The sequence below is a fragment of the Fundulus heteroclitus genome, chromosome 18 (genome assembly GCF_011125445.2).
Source record: "Fundulus heteroclitus isolate FHET01 chromosome 18, MU-UCD_Fhet_4.1, whole genome shotgun sequence".
Taxonomy (NCBI): domain Eukaryota; kingdom Metazoa; phylum Chordata; class Actinopteri; order Cyprinodontiformes; family Fundulidae; genus Fundulus; species Fundulus heteroclitus.
The window spans coordinates 31704686-31724583 of NC_046378.1; the positions used below are offsets into that span (position 1 = coordinate 31704686).

Sequence of the window (19898 nt, forward strand, 5' to 3'; positions counted from 1 at the left end):
GAGATTTTTTTTCTAGAAATGTTTAATGTTTGATCATACTGCCATCTGCTGTTTGAACCTGGATCTACGTAAATCCATGACTCAGCTTTTTGTTTCCTCAGAATAAGATCAAAATCTTTTAGTTGAAAGCTACAACAACTTCTACTGGGTCTTACTACACCTTTACAAGATATACTTGGGTGAAAACCCATTCACAATGCTAATTGCTTTAATACAAAACACCATTATCTAACATTTCAGAAGCAAGTCAAAAAGTAACTAAATATTGAGCTGAGGAAAATACCAGCAGTAGAAACATTTCATTACCTTATTTTGATTTTCTTGTGCATTTTAGTCCTCAAAAAAGCCCTTCAACAGTAGTCAGTGCATGAAATTACGTTTAACACATGTTGCGTCATTAATGTCAGTACATGTTTTAATTCATTTAATTACTGTGAACAGTCACCATTACCCAAACTATTCATTTAGAACAACAACTTTTTTTTTTAACAGTAAAAGACTGGAGCAGCTCAACAGTATGCCTTGTATCACGCATGCAGGTTAGAGTCCAAAGAACTCAAAAAGACAATCACTATCAGAACTTTAGTCTGAGCAAATGAATGAATCAATAACATACAGCAGATCTTGATAGTTAAAAAAAGGACTTGCATAAATCACATTAAAAATGAATGTAAGTGGAAGCACTGTTGATTTTACAATTTTAGTGTGTGAGAAAAAGTTAATGTTGCACCAGTTAACTGATAGGGAGGCATGACATTTGTCCACCAGAAACACTCTCTTGTCGTTTCATCATTCAAAATGGACATTTAGTATTGTGCACTTTGAACAGTCCACTTAATTGCACTTGATTCCAGGTGTGCCAAGGCATTGCCTTAGAAGGTGCAATTTTCAACAAACTATACAGCACTGAGATTCATCTTTAACACAACATTCAGGGCAACCCCTTTAAATACCATTTTATCAAACATTCGATTATTTACCATCAATAAACAACCGACCTGCATTCCTTTTAGAAGGCAAGTTACTTGTGGTCCAATTTTTATCCATTATTCAGTCCAGAATGATTTACTGATCTAATGTAGTTGCATTTATCAATGTGTTCAATAATTATGCCCCAAATCTTTAGGTCCCAAAGCACAGGGCTTTCAAGAAATAATATAGCACCAAGTATTAGACTAATATTGAAGTAGTGATATATATTTAAAGTTACATTTTAAAAACTGATGTGCAAAGATTTTATATCACAATCAGGTAACTCCTCCAAACCTAAGGTTTAAATGTAGGTATTCAGTAAAGCAATTATTGTGACGATTCAGGCAGTACTCAGTAGTGACCATGAGAGGGCCCTAGTGAACTACCTCAAAGAACTGCCGTCCAAGAAGAAATGCAGGCTTTGTTTGGTGACTTTTTGGAAGGAAAACTGTTTTCAAGAGAGGCCATCAAGTTTTCCACAAAAAAAAAAAAAAAAAAAAAAAACAACCTTGCTATCTTATAGTTTATTCATTCATTGAGCCAACTGTTTCCCCAGCATCTTCCCACAGGGGCCAATTCAGGTGATCTTTATATCCAAGCATCCCCACAGTGAGCCGAGAAACTTGGATATATATATATATAGACACTTGGATATACATCCAAAACTGAAATTCAGAAGAACTATATAAGGGGTAATATCACTGCAGAGGGGCTGTATTAGTGCCAGTTTTTATAGCCCGGTGGGGGGGTGGGGATTGCTAAAATAGCTTTCTTCAGACAAACGTTTGAAGAGTCATGATAAATAAGCCAAATTAGACAAATAAAAAATTTATATTTGTAGAAGTACCTTGTTTAGCCTTTCAAAATTGTTGCATGCTGTCAAGCTATGTTCAAATTTCATTGGGTTGTTGAGAAAATGGATACAGTTAAAGACTCAGCGTGTCCATGTCTAGGGACTCACCATGGTCATTTCCCAAAAAGAATGTGCTGTGATTTTAGAAAAGCTATTAGGGAGAAATGGGAGAATGAACGGTGTCAGCTGAACTTTGGGAAAAATCTTCAGATTCTGGGGAAAGGACAGGGTTGGCACTCTGTGAGGTGGTGGTGGCACCACTGCTGGGCAACATTTTGGTATGCTTTACATCCTGGTGGCGTCTTCGTCGGAAAACTTGCTTCTCTTTATCAAGTGACGTGGTCTAAGAGGGAGAAGGAAAAAAAAAAAAAAAAAAAAAAAAGGAGTGAGTCATGTTATGCTGCTAAATTTAGCCCCACCAAGGCAACATGCAAAAACATGTTTTAGAAAATGCATACTATGACAGACTGATACGGAACATTGATTAGCTATAGGCTCTTCCAACATCAGGCTTTAAAATGCTGTGAAACCAACAGAATACTTGTTTTTGCCGTTTTGTCCCACTTGAATTTTTAGATTATCGATATATTTTTAGACTAAAATGATCTAAGTAAATACAAAAAGCAGTTTTCAAATTGTTTCATTTAATATGGGGAAAAAAAGCTATCCAAACTAGAGTAGCCCTATGTGAAATAATGAACCAACTTGCTAAATAATGAATTACCTGTGATTAAAAGCACATTCTGATTCCATTTCTCTAGCCAAACCCAAGCCTGATTACTTCAAATATGTAGAATAAAAAAATCTTAAAATAACCTGTGACAACATAAAGCAAGCCTAGGATTTAAAAAAAAAAACAAACAATGGACTGATCTAAAAAAAAAAAATTAAAGCAGCATTGTTTCAACTTTACCCACTAGAGGCACTAGACCTGCAACTCCCAGGTTTAGTGCCCCTGAAGGTCACTTTCGCAAAATTAAACAGTCTCTCCGGCTCATTCCGAATACCCTTAATATCGTCTACCCCCTATTCCTAACTCCTGTTCCATGACCTTTCATGGGGTCAACAGTAAGAACTATTGTGGGGAGGAAAGGTGTCGAAATCGGACAGCCTTTAACTCCGACGTCATTAAGTGACAGAAACGCACATGGGTGATGCATGTCACATCAGGGCCTACAGCCTTCCCGAAAATTAACTACAAAGCGCACACCCTCTTCTCTTGGGACATTTTCGTTGATTTAAGAGAGGGGGCTTGTGCTGATATGTCATGTCACGCAAAGGATTGTGGGATACCTTAAGGGTTCTTAGCGCCGGTAAGGGATGTTGTGGGGTTCCTAGGCAAACTAGCCGCTGGAGGGAGCACACAGGCTCTAGGTCACAGATCTGACCCTTTCTAGTTACATAGGTGAGTTTTTGAGAAGAGCAGCCTGCATGGAGCATTGTTGATATGCGGCAAGTGTGTATATTGACCTGAAAAATCCTTTAATATATCTCAAGTCAAGCAAATACTTGGGTCAAAACTTATACTATGTTGCTTTGAGAAGTTGAGAAACTTATTGACATCTTTTAGTATAGAAAGAGTAAAGTTATTTCTAGTGGCATTCTGTGACAACTTACGGGAAAAAAAGAAGCAAAATGTTAAGTATTTTAGCATGTTCCATGAATCATTAAATTCAGTTTCTACTGTAAAGACAACTTATTAATGTGGTGTAAGAAAACGTCACAGTAAACTGTGCAACGACGACAAAAACAGCAGCTGCAGCCCAAACAGCCCAAATGAGATGAGGTAATAAACTGATGAGGTATGAAAAGGATTAAGTTGATGGATGATGGGTCAAATCTCTGGGGATGGGAAGTGGAGACTGCCAGCACTTTGCCACGGAAGCACTCACTGCACTTTAGCACTTTGCTGTGTCATACCTTATCCAACAAAATCCTGGATTCTGGTTGTGATCCAAAGACCCTGACTTCTGGATGGTTAAGTCCTGGTCCAGCAAAGCAGAGAGAAGATGAGCTCAGTGGATCACCTTGAACTCAAAGCATCACTGACCAAATTGTCAGTAGGCTGTCCAACTTTACCCTCCCATTTAAGTTTCTACTGCACCAGCAAAATAATTACATGTCACTATTGGCAATCATTTTTTCAGCTTTTTACATGGAAACTGACAAATGAGAGCTTTGTTCACCTCATTACATATATAACAACTCTACACCTAACGACTATTAGCATAATTTATGTGCAGCATACCCAAACAACAGTGCTGACAGTCCAGCTAAAAAGGATGACAGGCTGGAACAAAAAAAAAAAAACTGGTACCAGATGCAGCATCTAAAGCCATATCCCTCTCATGCTGCCATGTCATTTTTCAGAGGTAAGCGGAAACACGTCAGCTACGGAGTGGAAATGCTATTACCTTCAAGTGAAATTTTTAAATAAAGCCGAACCTAAAATATATGGATATATGAATGACATGGGGAGGAGGAGAGCTGCAATTCAAAGGAAAGCAGAATGGTGGAATTGAGAGAGAAAAGATATGAGACATAAAACAGAAAAACACATTTTGGGTTTATCTGTAGGTTTACATTTTTCAGAGGCATAAAATATTGGTACGTTAAAAGAAAAAGGGGGGAAAAAAGAGGTACAACTTTTATCAAGTAGGTAGAGCAACAGCTTAATTCAAGTCCTTTATGCTTGAACAATTAAGAAAACTACTTCTTAGCCACCTAATAATACAATTTCTTTAAAGTAGCAAGATAAATTTCAGAATGCCATAGTTTTGGCACTAAAATGCTTTGAAGTATTTAGCCAGAAATGGTTCCAACTTAAAAATAAAACAAAACTTAGATAATGCACCCCTTAAAGTGGGGTGCTTATAAGGAATACAATAAAGTTCAGAGAAGGGGTATTTTTATATCGTATTTTTACAATTTGCTATTTATATCTGTTTAAAAAAAAAAAAAAAATAAAAAAAAAATAAAAAAAAAAGGTTAATGTTCTCTCTTCCACTACAAGTGGAGCCTTGCTTAATGCAATGTCTGTAGAATGTTTTTTCAGAATTTTTTTTATTTTTTTTTTAATCAAATACCATTTTCCACAAAGGTTAGAAAAAGCATGAAAAAATGTAGGTAGGAAAAACAACTTTCCTCTTGAATTTGTTTTTTTACATTTTCTTAACGAGTGGTGGCCACAATTCTCTTAAAATGTCATTGAGATGCAACATACGTTAACATTACTTTATGAAATAATACATTTTTATAAATTGCCTGAATCCACACCATGTACATCATTTCACCAAAAACATAGTAATCAGAGGCACATACATTGAACAATGTGAATAAGTGATTCAAGCTGTGTGGTAATTAGGTTTATATTTTTAGTATTAACAGTTTCAGAGAAAAAAAGACTTGATTAAAAACTATATTTATTGTATTACACCCCACTTTGTAATCCAGGGCAGAATCATTGACAGCTTTGCGCATGGGTTATACATTTGCAATGTGAAAACAGAGCAGGTCTCCTCTCTGCTCACAATTCAGGACGAGGCTGCAGCCTGTGAGACAGCGCTGAGGGAGAGGCAATACCCCACACATCTGTAGCAGCTGTCGGGACAGTAATGGTAGACAGGTTTCTGTTTTCACCTGAAGTTGCTAAATCGGCAAAAACACAGAAATGTCACTAGATTTGTTTCTAGTTGCTTCTTTGCAGGAAAACCAGCTGCTAGTGGGGGCTGAAAAGTCTCCAAATATATTGACGCAGTCGGCAAGTTTGCAACACTGGACTGTCGTATCTAGTTTTCCTTCAGCGTTCAGCAGCTTCTTACACTAGAAGCTGATGAGCACAGTGAGACAGGAGCTGGAGGGGTTGGTTTTTCAGTATAAAGTGAATTTTAACATCTCATATTAAAATTCATTTTACACTCTGATTAGAATAAGTGCGTATATTTACAGTAGCTATGCTATATAATATGCTTTACTTTGTTTTAAAATGTTTACTCGTTCTGAAGGTGTGGCAGCATTTATTTTGATGTAGCGGTGCGCCACAATGAAATACATGTAGAGCAAAACCTGAAGGCAGTAGTTTCACAATGAGGACTATGGGTGAATCCTAAATGTTTTCATGTTTTAATGGTAAAGCATGAAGAGCAAAATAGCAGTGCAACAACACAAAAGAAAAAAGATGTCTTGCTGAAAACAAAATCACATGCGTGTGGTGGAGTTCTAATCAGTGCTTACTGTAATTACTGACACTCCTGCTGCAGTGCCGTTGATCTTGGGTCCATAATTAAAATGCTTCTTGATTTTTCCAGCCACAGGAAGCTGGTGTCCCTTCTCTGACAGATTTTCACCCTGGAAAATAAAAAAAGAACCCTGTTCAGGAACATCATTTGTCGAGTTTCTGTACTACAGTCTTCTTCAGCTCTGCTGCTGTAAGCTGGCAGTGAATTACTGAACTTACGTTGACCCAGGGGTGATCCAGCACTTGTACAGCTGTGTATCTTTGATCCACAACGACCTGCAGCATGCCAGTGATCAGAGCCTAAAGACAAGCGTGTTGCTCGTAAGAACTTTGGAACATAATGATAAAAACTGCTACAACAGAGGTCAAGCACATTCACTGTAAATAAGAGAAAATCCAGACAACCTTGGCAACATCGGACACGTTGTCCCAGTACGGTGCTGGAAATTCAAGATGGCCTTTTAAAATCTCTTCAAAGAGGGCCTCTTGGTCTTCACCACTGCTGCAAAAATAAAACAGGTAAAAAAAAAAAAAAAACACTTTACATGAAGTGCAAAAGCATAATGTCATCCACTGGTTCATATATTATTAATATTATTTAAAAGCTTTAGGCAGATTATATTATATATTATAAGGCTTCTCGTGCAAGAGCACATACCCACGAAAAGGAGGAAAGCCACAGACCAGTATGTACGTGATGACACCAGCTGCCCAGATATCCACCTTGAGTCCATATCTGAAGTTAAAAAAAATGCAACATCAGGTAAGCAGGACTGAAGACTTCTCTAAAAAAGGAAAACATTTAAATGTTGTAGTGTTTGCCCCCAAACCACAATCAGCCTTACCCTGTTTCAGCAACAATCTCTGGTGCCACATAAGTTGGCGTTCCACAAACAGCATAAAGAGGACCATTGACAATGGTAGCCAAGCCAAAGTCACCTAATTTTAGAGATTTGCTACCATCATGATGTTCATAAACCTGTGAGAAAAGGGCAGACAAAAAAAAAAAATGCAAAAATTTAAAACTGGTGAAGGAAAAACAGCAGTTGGTGAGAGATTCAAGGGGGGGGGTGTAAATCAATTGGTGAGCTTGTTGCTTTTTCATGGCTGTTTAGTAGCTTATTTTCCTTTTCAATATTTGCTACAATATAGCGGTATTGATACCAGTTGAGAGGTTATTAAACTACATTGGAAGAATAATTTAATTCACTAATTACTAAATAAAATTAAACACGTTAATTAAGGACGATCGTAAGCATAACCTTGCCTGTAAGATGAATTCAATATTAAAAATTTGTTAGAAATATGTCACTCTGTGCAACGTAACGAACATCGCTTTCATGGTAAAGTTATGCAATATATTTCAATGATAGTCTAACTCACTAAAATGTACTTATATTGACAAATACTATATACATGATTAGAATGCTTGCATTATTATTTTCTATACATACTCTAATTAGACTGTAAAGCAGTTGTGAAGCAATACTTATTTTTCAAGGCAACAGTTAAACAAAATCGTGTGGTAACAAAATTTATTTCAATGATCCAATTGTAACCATCAAGGGATTGATGGCCGGTGCCAACATTTGCCCCAAAGAAACACTGAGGAACCAAGAGTAAAAGATTGACTTCTTTTAAACATGGACTTTGTGAGGCTTTTTTCTCTCATGCAAATGCTTTTAAAAACAGTTGTAAATCCTGGGTTAATATTAAGATGTTTTTAATTCTTAGAATTTATTTTTATGCTAGTTGCCTGTCCTTTTGTGTACCTTGCCTTTTGCCCATTTACCTCCTTGAGATAGACAGGCGGGTATAGAAAATGGAAGGTTGATTGAATATCTTTGTACTACTAAAGATTTATCCTACACCCTGGTAATGGTGGCCTAGTGGCTAGAGAGCCAGGAGTTTGCGTCTTGGAGAGGCTCCAAAGGTCGGCGGTTTGAAACTCAGTCTGTTACTCTGGTTCCTTGAGCAAGACCCTTTACCACAAATTACTCTCTGTGCACCACTCTGTAGCAGTACACTACTCCCTAAGTGATGAGTTAAACACAGACATTTCCTCTCTGTGGGACTATAAAGAGATTTTTTTTTAATAGGATGGGTGCTTAGAGAGGTTTTGTCAAGTCACACTTACCAACAGATTTTCTGGTTTTATGTCTCGATGCACAATATTGAGACTGTGAAGGTACTTTATGGCGCTAGCCAGGTTGAACAGCATACAACTGGCATCACGCTCTGTGTATCTGTTGGAGGACATGATGGCATCAAAGAGATCGCCCCCCTGGAGGAAAGGTTTTAGAGATGGGAAATAAATAATTACTTACAGTTCCAAATACCTGAATTTATGTAGACTTCTTTATTTGAGAGGTGAACTCTATTTCTACAACAAATGCATATCAATAAAGCCCTTGAGGGGGGAAAAAAAGCTTTAAATACACATGAAGCATATAAAAATATAGAATTTTCTTTCAAAGCTTAAAACAAGATACCTTCACCAACTCCATTACAAGGTAGAGGTCGCTGCGGGTGTCCATTTCCTCGATTAAAAGCACAATGTTTGGATGTTTAACGCGCCTGAGGATGGACACTTCACTCTGTATCATCTGCTCCTGAATGATTCACACAAGAAAAGAGATACCTAAAGATATGAGAGTTTGTACCTTACGCCAATTCCAAAAAGATGGCTAATCCCCCCCCAAACACACACACACACACACACACACACACACACACACACACACACACACACACACACACACACACACACACCAGAACAATTGAACTACTACAGAACAGTGAAATAGCCCATATTTATTTGGACTGGATACCTGATTTTAGTCAAAGAACAGGCATGCTTACCTTTCCCTTACATTTGTCTTTGCTGATGATTTTTAAAGCATACTCCCTCCCAGTTAATCTTTCCACACACTCACGAACCACAGCAAAGTTTCCATTCCCCAAGATCCTTCCGACTTTGTACCGGTCCGATATGGAGGCCGGCACTGTGGAGCATTCATCCACTGGCTCAGCTAAATGGAAAACATATGTATAATTTATTAAAGATATGACAGTAACCCGTGTGCAACTTTGTCTCAATTCAATGTTTTACCTTCACTGCTGGGACCGTCACATTCATCCATGGAGCTGCATACCTTGGTAGAGGCTAACGAGAGTGAAGAACCACTGTGTTGGGATCCCTTAAAAAAAAAATCCCAGAATGATTACGTAGTAAAAAAATGAAGGCTAATACATTTCTAAAAACGTTAGGGGGCTCAACGCTTCTAAAGCTTCAATTACATCCAGTCCCCACACAAAAGGGAAAAAAAAAACATATGATGCAGAATGAGACCCCAATCAAATGAAATAAATGCACTAAGCAATAGTGCTGCAGGAGAATATTTAACTACAATACCATTAGTGAAAATTGCAATAATGGTACAGTTATTCCCTTTACATTCCAAAACGTACCCAGCACTCTCCATACACTTTAGCATCTCAGCCACAAAAGAAATATTCCTGTCTGGGAATTTAAGAAATTTAGGGTCTGTCTATCCATCCATCCATCCATCTATGCATCCAAAGAGCATGAATCCCAAAACACTATTTCCAAACAATTATTGCTTCCAAGCAGCACCTTGTGACTTGGGAAACACTGCAAAGTTGCAGGCACATCTGTAATCTTTGTAAAATAACAGTGACATGAAAACAAAAAGGTACACAAATTATAGTCAAGTAGCTACTGAGAGTTTGCATGTGAATAATCTTAAGAACCCAATTCCTTTAGAGTTCCTTCAACATTTGATCACATGCCCCTAATATGTGGTTTCATTTTTACTTTACACTTTAAATCATTCAGGTGTCCAACAAAAAGCTTCCGTACTTTAATTTAATTGTCTTAGACACTACATTATCAAATGTATTTAAATCAACAAAGCCATGCAGACTGTTCCTACAAACATTTTGTGAAAGAACGGGTCGCTCTCAAGAGCTCAGTGACCTCTAGCTGGGTTTTGTGATAGGATGCCAAGTCCAGTGGGGATATTTCCTCGCTCCTAAATATTTCACAGTCAACTGTAAGTGGCATTATAGCAATATATAACAGTGGAAGTGATTGGGAATGACAGCAACTACAACAAAAGTGATTGAGAATGACAGTAACTCAGCCACGAAGTGTTGGGTCACATAAACTGACAGAGCGGGGGAGTGGATGCTGAGGTGCATAGTGCACAGAGGTCTCTAACTCTGCAGAGTCGATCGCTACAGACCATCAAACTTCATGTGGCCTTCAGATTAGCTCAAAAACAACATATGGAGAGCTTTAATGACTGGGTTTCCATTACCAAGCAGCTGCATCAAAGCCATACATCTCCAAGTGCAATGCAAAGTGTCGGATGCAATATTGATGACGACAATATGACTGATGAGTCTGGGTTTGGCATTTGCCAGGAGAACAGCGCTCGTCTGACTGCATTGTGCCAAGTGGAAGTTTGGGGGAGGGGGGATTATTTTGTGGGGTGTGTTTTTAGGGGCTGGGCTTGGCCCCTTAGTTCCAGTGACTGCGTGCCCTTTTAGAGCTGCGCTCAGATGACCGCTGTTACATACCGATGACCAAGTTCAGCGTCCCATTCAGTCATATCTACATTCTCACCTAAACTGTGCTGGCTTCCTTCCTAAATCCTTTCTTATACCCTTTCTGGATATTTTTTGACTATGTATCGTAAGCTACATCTCCAACACAAACGAAAATTTAGAAAAAATAAATAAATAAAAACATAATTTAAAAAAAATAATCATAAAACATGCCTTTTAATGACAGCAAAGAAGTAGTTTCCAGTTTTCTACAGACATTTTTTCTTATTACCTGTCGTCTTCGGAGGCTTGCTGGACTGGTTAAAATAGGGCTTGGGGACTTTCCAGAACGAGGTGTAGAAAACGTACTGCCTGCAGTGCCGTTTGCTGTCAAGACAGCAAAATAAAGACTAATAAGGAACTTTGAAAAAAGAAAAGAAAAAAGAAAAAAAACAATCTCTAAATTTTAATCAATACACATTTACCCGATCCAGCAGGTGAGGGAGATTTGCTTCTACGGGACATTCCAGCAGCTCTAAGGGGAGAGCGACCATGCACTGAGGGGAGCCGACCATACGATGATGATTTTGTCACCCTGCATTCTGGAAGGGAAAAATACATTTGAACCATGCACGGCAACAGAAATGCAAGACGATCACATGTCTACTTAGAATGAGGAATCATTCCGACTCTGATGGTATGTGAACAAAAAGATTCAACACAAAAATAATTGATAACTAATTGCCCCCCACACACACACACACACACACATACCTCATTCGAAGTATAGAACTAGAGTCAGTGAAATAATCCCCTGCGTGCCGTCATTAGCACATTTCCAGTACATGCATCTCATCAAACCAGATGCAAGTACTTCTATGCTGTTTTAAGCTGCAGTGATAAAGTTTTAAGGCTAAACCTGATCTATAGTGTGGTGGAAAATACAGTTAGCTACAATCAGGTGTAAGATGAACTGATGTGAGTTAAGGTAGGATTACAGTGTTGCAATGCTAATTAATGTCACCTTTATGGGGGGCTGTTTTGGGACACAAAGAAGGATACTTACACTAACAAAATGCTATGAACTGAAAGGATTTGATTGGGCTAAACATGATATAAACTGACAAATGAACTCACCAGTTTCATCCAAATTGAAATCATCTTGATAGCGGAACTTTTCAGGACCACAAGCAATGAAAATGTCATCTTCTCCAAAAAAGTCCTGGAGGCATGAAACCTGTCAAAGAGATTTAAAACAGAATTTAAAAAAAAGAACTACTCCTCTTCAAGGAGTATTGTACTTCTTTATAACCAATCGTAATGTTGGTACACGTCATCCATTGAGTAAAACATTTATGACCTGTATGATTGATGCCTCCCTCCTCTTTGGGATATCATGTGCACAGCACTTTGTATCGTCCTGGTGCTGAAAAGCGCTGTATAAGTAAACTTGCCTTGCCATGTGCCTTAGTGAGTGCAGTGGGTTGACCGGAAGGGTCCGTTGTACAAACTGAACCCTGAGTCTTCAATAAATTCTCAACAGAAAGAAGTGGTTTGGTGATCGGCATCTTATGTTAATGAACAGAGTTTTTTTTTTTGTTTTTTTTTTTACTCAACACAAATAAGCGCAGATCCTTGCAGCTCATCTTATTTTACAAAGTTATTAGCCTGCTTGAATGTATCTGGATGTTAGAAAATACAGCATGTAGTGAGGTGAACAACAACACAAGTCGTAATGTTGTCTGGCCTACAATTTTAATGCTTCACAAAACAGTGGTGTAAGAAACTCAAGGTGCATGATGCTTCAGCATTACCTTCCCATCAATTTAACAATGCAGCATTTGTAATCTGTTTTAAAGCCTTGCTAACAGACTTTAGAAGCGTAAAAAACTAAAATATTTCTGCAACACGAATGTCCCAACTCTTACACACCATGGATACAACAACACATGTGAAATTTGATTCCCAGTTGATAATTAGATATTACTTTTAAATATCTAAAATAGGTTGGGAGAAGAAGGACACATTTCATTTATCCAAACATCAACTGTCAGAGAACATCCAAAAAGGGGAAGATGTATAATCTTCAGTGAAAATAAGATGGACCAACAACTCACTGTAATATGAGTTTTTATTTTCTTCATAAACTCACTACTCTGATTTTAATTACCTCTACTTCCTGCCCTTCTACAATTGTCTGGTGAATTACAAAAATATTGGCTTTCGCATACAAGCAAATAATACTTCATGGAAAAATCCCAGCATAGCTGCAGTAATTAAAATACTGGTAAAAATTACAATTCTTCTGACATTGCAACTCCTCCCTATTCTAGGGGTGGACAATAATTAAATATATATTGCGATATACAGTAACTATATAAAAAGGTGATATGACATTTCAACATAAAGTACAATCTATGATTACAGCATTTGTCACCGTCATTCTGGGTTCTCTGCATTTTATTTTTTAAAGCAATTATTTCTAAAATGTTAGACTGGAGGAGATTTGGCATTTACAGACATCTGTTATGGGCATTCTTGGCAGTCCTTCTGAGGCTTCTATTTTGTTTATAATCAATATCGTAATTATGTTGTAGGGACCGAAATTAAGAAATAAATCGTGATATAATTTCTGGCTATTATTGCCCAGCCCTACCCTATTCTAGATCACCTTGTGCACACACATCGACTGCACGGGCTTAATCTATGGTTTTCTGCGAGCACAAATGCTGCGTGACATATGGTGCAGAAAAGACTAAATGTATGGATGCCATTAATGTTAATGATATAATTCATAATAGATCATTAGTCCGTGAACAGAAAGAGCTGCAACTTGCAGTATCTCAGCTTTGAAGTGAAACACTGAAGAACAGTCACGATTTAGTTTAGCACGTCATTTCAAAATTAATCTAGTTTGGTTTCACAAGAGCTGCTATTATGCACAATTTGTTTCAGCCTCATTTCTGACAAGTCTGCCAGCAGAAATGTGACAGATGACCAGTAGATGCTCTTATTGGTAAAATACACTATTATGAGACTTTGTGTTACCAAAAATCAGTCAGGAGTCCTTCATGTAGCAATGCTTTTTAAAATGTTCCCATCTTTCTGTACACCTAGCCCTTTGAAGCAAGAACGCATTTTATGTTGAAAAACAAAAAATAAAGCTTAAAAAAGAAGCTTGAGCTAATAAAGACACTTCCCAATATATAACAAAATTTCCTAACAAGGATTGTCTGAGTTAGTGTAAATATTTTTCACAACTAACCTTAGATTTCATAATAATACTTATTCTTTGTTCTATTTAAACATATTCCTCCCTTAAATATATCCATTAATAATACCACCAAATCTTTTAAGTAACAAGAAATTATTAATCACCGGTGGCTTTTGCTCAGGTTTAAACATTTGGAAAATTTGAAAAAAAAAAAAAATAAATGAATTAACTAGACCCAATAAAATACAACCTAGATGCTGCTCACCATCACATAGGCTTCATGAAACAACATCCAATCTACACCTAAAAAGAGCAAGCTATTGGTTTACCAAAGGTTAAAGAACCATGAAAACTGCCCCCTTTGATGCTAGCAGGTGGTTATTTGGCCATCTGTCTCCACAAGACAACAAAGCACTGAATAAAGAGCAGATAATGGCACATGGATTAATTACAGAGCTCAGAAAACTCCTTGTTATTAAAGCCATGAAGTAATGACACCTTAAAATCAGATGCAAACATAAACCCTGAGAAACCTTACAGAATTCCTATTAATTATATACAAGGAATACATTTTTTGGGGGTTTAATATTTCCACTGAATACCACAGTGTGTATCCTTTCCAATTTGCATTCACCACCAACTTAATTAGGGACAGCTTGCTAGTATCTGGTGGAAATCCTTTTTTCCTTCAGAGCGACTTTTATTCTTCATGGCATTGATTTAAAACGGAAACATCCTTTAGTCAACTATGGTTTTTATTACCACGAAGACATGTTCTTCCTGAAGATGAGTGGCAGTCGCCTACATATCCATGATGGGAATCTGCTGTTCCACTGTAAATGTGCTCCACTGACTTGAGATCAGTTGGCTGCAGGCCAATTAACTCCCTTTCAGGTTCAAGACACCAGTTTGAGATGATTTGAGCTGTGTGACATTGTGCCTGGTCTCTTGAGAGTAGCCATCAAAAGGTTGGTATATTGTAATTAAAAAGGTATGGTCAACAGTTTAACTCATTTAGGCTCATGTGGCCTTTAAACGATGCCTTACTGTTGCTATGGGGTCCAGTGTGCCAGGAAAATATCCCCCACTTCATTCCACTATGAGCAACCTCAAACATTGTTATAAGCCAGGATGAATCAAAGCCTTCAGGTTGTCTACACCAACTTCTGATCCTATCGTCTAATTGTTGCAGCTGAAATAAAAAGCCAACGTTTTGTCCTTATTGTTACATTTTAGTGAGACTGCAAACTGTTGCCTCAGTTTCCTCATGAGGTGACAGGAGTGACGTCCAGAGTAGTCTTCTGCTGCTGTAGTCCATCTGCTTCAATGTTAGACCCTTTATGTGCTTCGAGATGGTATTCTATTTTAGGATTTGAGCCACCTTTGCTTTTTAATTACGTTGAACAAGTCTGCCTGTTTTTCTCTACTCCAACAACAACTAGGCATCTTTACCCACATGACTGTTGCACACTGGATACTTTCTCTGCATAGGACCAGCTTCTGTTGACCTGAGAAATGGCCATTTGTGAAAATCTCAGTAGATCAGCAGCTTGTGAAATGCTCAGACCAACCAGTCTGGCACCAACAAACACTCCATATTCAAAAGTTGCCTTTGCCCATGCTCCATTTGATCTTCTGAAGCAAGTCTTCATCACATCTAGAGGGCTAAATGCATTGGGTTGCTATCACATTCTAAGCTTATTCACCATTTGTGTTTCCCACAAATTGAACAAACTTACATCAGCCACGTCATGCTGCCATGTGCAAAAAGGCAAATAACTCGCACGTGAATCCTGCAACTACATGACAGTTTTCCCCTCCATCCTCACTGCTCTGCTGCAGAAACTGTTACTTAGCAACCACTTTTCGGAACCATTCACACCAGACAGCGTTACAGCCAAATGCCAACAGAAAGCACAGGACGGGGTTTTTGAAGTGAATTTCAAAGAACTTGCTATTTTTATGAGAGACTTAGTCAGCTCTTTATGCAGTTGCCACGCAGAGGACACATATGTTCCTTAACAAGCTTTACCTTCAGTGAATTCCATAATTTCAAGATAAATTATAGTGTTTCAGTTCCATCTGGTTGATAATGTATAGTAAATACATATCAATGACCAGTGTAGGAAGTCCTATTCTGGAAATACTTCCAGCAGGTTAATATTTAGGAGCCTGATCTCGAATCAGATAACATGGTCCCATCTAATAGTGTTGTGCGGTTGGTAGGAATATAGGATGGAGTCCTAGAAACCCATTTCTGGTATTACATTTAGAAAATATTCCCAGGTGATTTTTAACGTACTGTGCTAGTACGAGTATGAAAGACATTTCAAGAGAGACGAGTGAAAAAAACAGAAAATGAGTTCAACGTGCTGTACTGAACTTTGAAAGATAGTAGATGCATTTAAAAAAACCTATCCTCACATTATGTGTTGTCAATATCCATTTGCCATAGATCATGGGATAGTAAAAGCTAACTAATGCACATTGGCCATTTATCCCCATATGAGAAATTAATCTTTTAAAAGGTGGAAGAAATAAAAACTATGTGATTACAGAGCACTTAGTCATTAGACCGACGTCTACGACTTAAAATGCAAAACATTTTGATCTAACATATTTAGCTGGAACTAAAGTAATGCTGATATAAAGGTTTCTGAAATGTAAGTTTTTGGTAGCTTTACTGAAGTTGGTCATGGAAACAGACTAGGCTTGTCAAAAGCATCGTTACGCAAACGCTGTATCTGGATACAAAACTAATTTGGCATGGTATCGATACTAAATATTTTAGCATATGAGGCAAACGTAGAAGGGAAACCCAAAGATCTTGACAGGCCTGCGTGCAAACAGTGTTTTAAAGTGGGGCAACAAAGTCACCATTTAAAAATATTTTCATGCCTTTAATTATTTGTCTGTTTTTTTCCCCCCGTGGTATTGAAAATGGTATCGAGTATGAAATATTTTCCAGGGTATCTATATCGAGTTTGAAATGTTAGTATCATGACGACCCTAAAAACAGACTATTGATATACAAATTAAAATTACAAGAAATTTTGACGCAAACTATTGACCCATATACGACGTTAATACTATTACTAATGAAAGGTAGATCACAATCTGTACTGATTGCAGCTAGTAAGAGAACTGTTTTAAAAATGTCCACTATAAATAAGAAACAAACAAAACTAGGTCCATCATCATCATTATTTCTGTAGTATTTAGGATTTTGGTAAGAGTTTCTACATTCCTGTAATATTAGGAGATACCTGCTTTGCCCTTTTTAATAATATAATTAATACATTAAATCTAAAGCGCAGAAATGTGAGTTTTACAGAATTGTCACCAGCAATTCTAACACCTACCACTTTGCCATCAACAGTATACAGCCTTTTGACGACTCCAGAGTCCAGCTTGATGGCGTCCGTGATGTCACTCATAACTTGCTCGAACGAGTGTGCCGTCTTCTTGTTGAGCAAGACCCGGACAGCCTTGCGAGGTTTTACGCCACTACGGACAATCGTCACCAGCTTGGGCTTTATAAAGTCTTTGGTCTCTCTGGTTTCTGGGGATCCGGCCATGGCGCTGCCGAGAGAAGAAGGATCACGGACAGAGGCCGCGGTCCTGGCACCAACTGCCCAGTTGGGATTTACATTCTTGGTGTAGTCCAGTTTCTTGAAAGGCTCTATGGATGCACAGACGTAGCTTTCACCTGCAGAAAATTCGAACATAATGACATATAGCAGAAGTGCAGGGCAACAATTGGAAAAAAAGAGGATCCGAGTATTGATTAAATTTACCCTTTACGAAAACACGAGAAGTATCAATGCTGTTTTGTTTTTGTCTTGCATTTTCTGACTCGTCTCCACTATAACATTCCCAATTAAGACAGCTGATCTTACTTGCTTATAAATTAATATAAATTCCAATATTTGTGGGGGAAAAAAAATAACTCCACTAAAGGAGCACACCTCACCTTCCACCAGCTGGTCTATGCTGGCAATCCTGGTTGCCCCATCCACCGTATATATGGTCCTCACTCCTTGGGGCAAGTTGACATTATCTGACAGAGCTCTTGTGAGATCTGCAAGGAGAGCATCCAGAGACCTAAATCTCTCCTGAGAGATGGCATACACGATCCCTTTAAAGTACCGGTCGCCGTTGCGGTAGAAACGGATCTTCTTGGCCTTCTTTTCTGAGCTTAGTGCTTGCAGTGTCCTGGTTCTGTACAGGCTGCAGTGAGCGCTATGAGTGGGACTAGGGAGCCCGTTCCCCCTGGAGCCCCTCCGGGTGTATCTCTGAGCCTGGTCCCGCTCGTCAAAGTGCTCCAGCTCCATGACTGTTGTTCGATTACGCCCTAAAATAAAAAGAACAAGAATGCTTGTCGATAAGATCTCTCATTTGAACCTATATGCAACACCCACATCAAATTAATGTCCTGTGTCAGTCTAGTTTGATTATACGGTCCATCTGAGATAGACAAGCTCTAATGCTGCAACTGCTCCTGGTAAACACATAAAAAAAGGCATGTCACACCCATATAATGCTCCCTGCCATCTCATAATCTAATAGTGGAAAATTAAATATACATTTCAGGTATTTTTGATTATTTTTTTTTTAAAGCACATGACTGCCAAAAAGACTGAGCAGACAAATCATAGCAAGCTAGCACTGAATAGCAATTAAACGGCTATTTTTTATAATTATTCCAGTGCAGTCTCTTACCTTGGAGGTGAGGACAGAGGTAAGCAAAAAGGGTTCTCTGTGCGGAAGTCTTAAACGATCTTATTTATTTGATGCCTTGGATGGAGCATGCGTCCCTTTGTTGCCCAGTGATTGATTGCGCTTGGCCGTCCTGCTGTGTGTCTGCTCTGCTGTGTGCGCTCACATGCAGACTGGAGGCAGGGCAGCCGGTGTCTTCCACCCTCCCCTGCTCTTACTCCATTGCGGTGATTTAGCGGACCGCTGCAAGAGCGTGCCATCAGCGTGGCTCGCGCACGTTGGTGACGGAGCGCGCAAACGCAGGATGCGCGGCCACGTAAGCCGTATAGTAAAATAAATGTTACCAACCGCTAGCCCACCTTTTAACAGCCCGCACGCAAAATTATCCAAATTATAGCTTTAGTTTCTTTTAAAGCACTCTTTTAGACAACAAAGTAACAATGTGTTTTTATGTCAGAACGGCATCACAGATTAGCGCCAAAAACATTAAATTTGTTTGAATTTTGGTTATAATTTAAATTAAATACCTACCCCTCAAATGTATGAGTTTTACTTCGTTAATTTTCCATCATTTAACTTTTTAAATTAACAAAATAAAGCAACTGCCCACCAATTGGGGAGCCATTACGTAAAGGTTAACATTCGAAAGATAACTTTGAGACATTGCCAATATTTATGGATATATGTTCCCATGCTCTTTTTTTAAACAAAAAGTAACGTTAATAAGTAGAAAAAGCTATGAGCAAAATTATATTTTGCTCAAAGACCACTAGCAGATGGCTACAATTTATTTAATTGTCCACTTTTAATTAGTCTGTGTGAACGTCTGACTAATATTTCCAGATATTTAAAGTCAAGCAATTTCTACATAATACAGTTTTTATTTGGAGGGTTTTGGAATCCTTACCATGGTACAGTTTGGGCATCCTGTATAACTCACCGTGCACTACAAATCCCGTTTCCATGTTTCAGGTCCGTTAAGGGACAGCTGCGCACACAGGTGTGGGTGGTGACGTAATTAATTGCATCAGACAGGTGAAAAGCACGTGACGGCTCATTCGCTCGGCTCTGGGTGAATGACCTTCTCATGGGTAATTTTAACTTTTTTTTTTTCCAGCAAAACATTTTCACAGGGTTAAATATCATGTTGGATCCAATTCCTCTTTTATCTGCAATATTGAATTTATTCAACTGATGCCAACATGTACATTAGGATTTGGCTTTGGTCCAGCAGCCTTGCTAAACCTGTTGATGTTAACTTGTGAGCCTTGAAGTTTTTTTAAAAAAAAAGAAAAAATGCTGATCAGGCTAAACGCTGGAAGGTCATAACT

The 19898-nt window shown here is 38.3% G+C and overlaps 1 protein-coding gene across 5 annotated transcripts; it reads right to left on the reverse strand.

The window, feature by feature from the left end:
• Nucleotides 1-397: 397 nt before the first annotated feature.
• Nucleotides 398-19619, reverse strand: LOC105937985 (serine/threonine-protein kinase DCLK1). Of its 5 annotated transcripts, XM_036149600.1 has the most exons (17): nt 19475-19510; nt 17822-18202; nt 17211-17557; nt 11772-11871; nt 11120-11236; nt 10927-11021; nt 9175-9262; nt 8925-9094; nt 8555-8674; nt 8200-8346; nt 6908-7041; nt 6721-6798; nt 6468-6564; nt 6282-6362; nt 6059-6172; nt 3746-3810; nt 1991-2168 (listed from the first exon to the last, which is right to left on the reverse strand). In XM_036149600.1, the coding sequence occupies exons 1-17, from the start codon at nt 19491-19493 to the stop codon at nt 2111-2113; spliced, it is 2211 nt and encodes a 736-aa protein (XP_036005493.1). In that variant the 5' UTR covers nt 19494-19510; the 3' UTR covers nt 1991-2110. The 5 variants fall into 5 exon arrangements, with proteins under 5 accessions (XP_021180719.2, XP_036005492.1, XP_021180721.2 ...); XM_021325044.2 differs by lacking the exon at nt 3746-3810 and having other exon boundaries at nt 398-2168; nt 19508-19619; XM_036149599.1 differs by lacking the exon at nt 3746-3810 and having other exon boundaries at nt 398-2168; nt 6468-6561; nt 19475-19508.
• Nucleotides 19620-19898: the final 279 nt, after the last annotated feature.

What these genes read in the sequence shown, in the direction of transcription:
- LOC105937985 (XM_021325044.2), bottom strand. Translation starts at nt 19,532, where the DNA reads ATGGAAACGGGATTTGTAGTGCACG. An exon ending in TTTCAATTTGGATGAAACTG is followed by an intron (nt 11,237 to 11,771) that starts GTGAGTTCATTT and finishes TTTCCCTTCCAG; the next exon opens with AATGCAGGGTGACAAAATCA. An exon ending in ACGTGTCCGATGTTGCCAAG is followed by an intron (nt 6,363 to 6,467) that starts GTTGTCTGGATT and finishes GCTTGTCTTTAG; the next exon opens with GCTCTGATCACTGGCATGCT.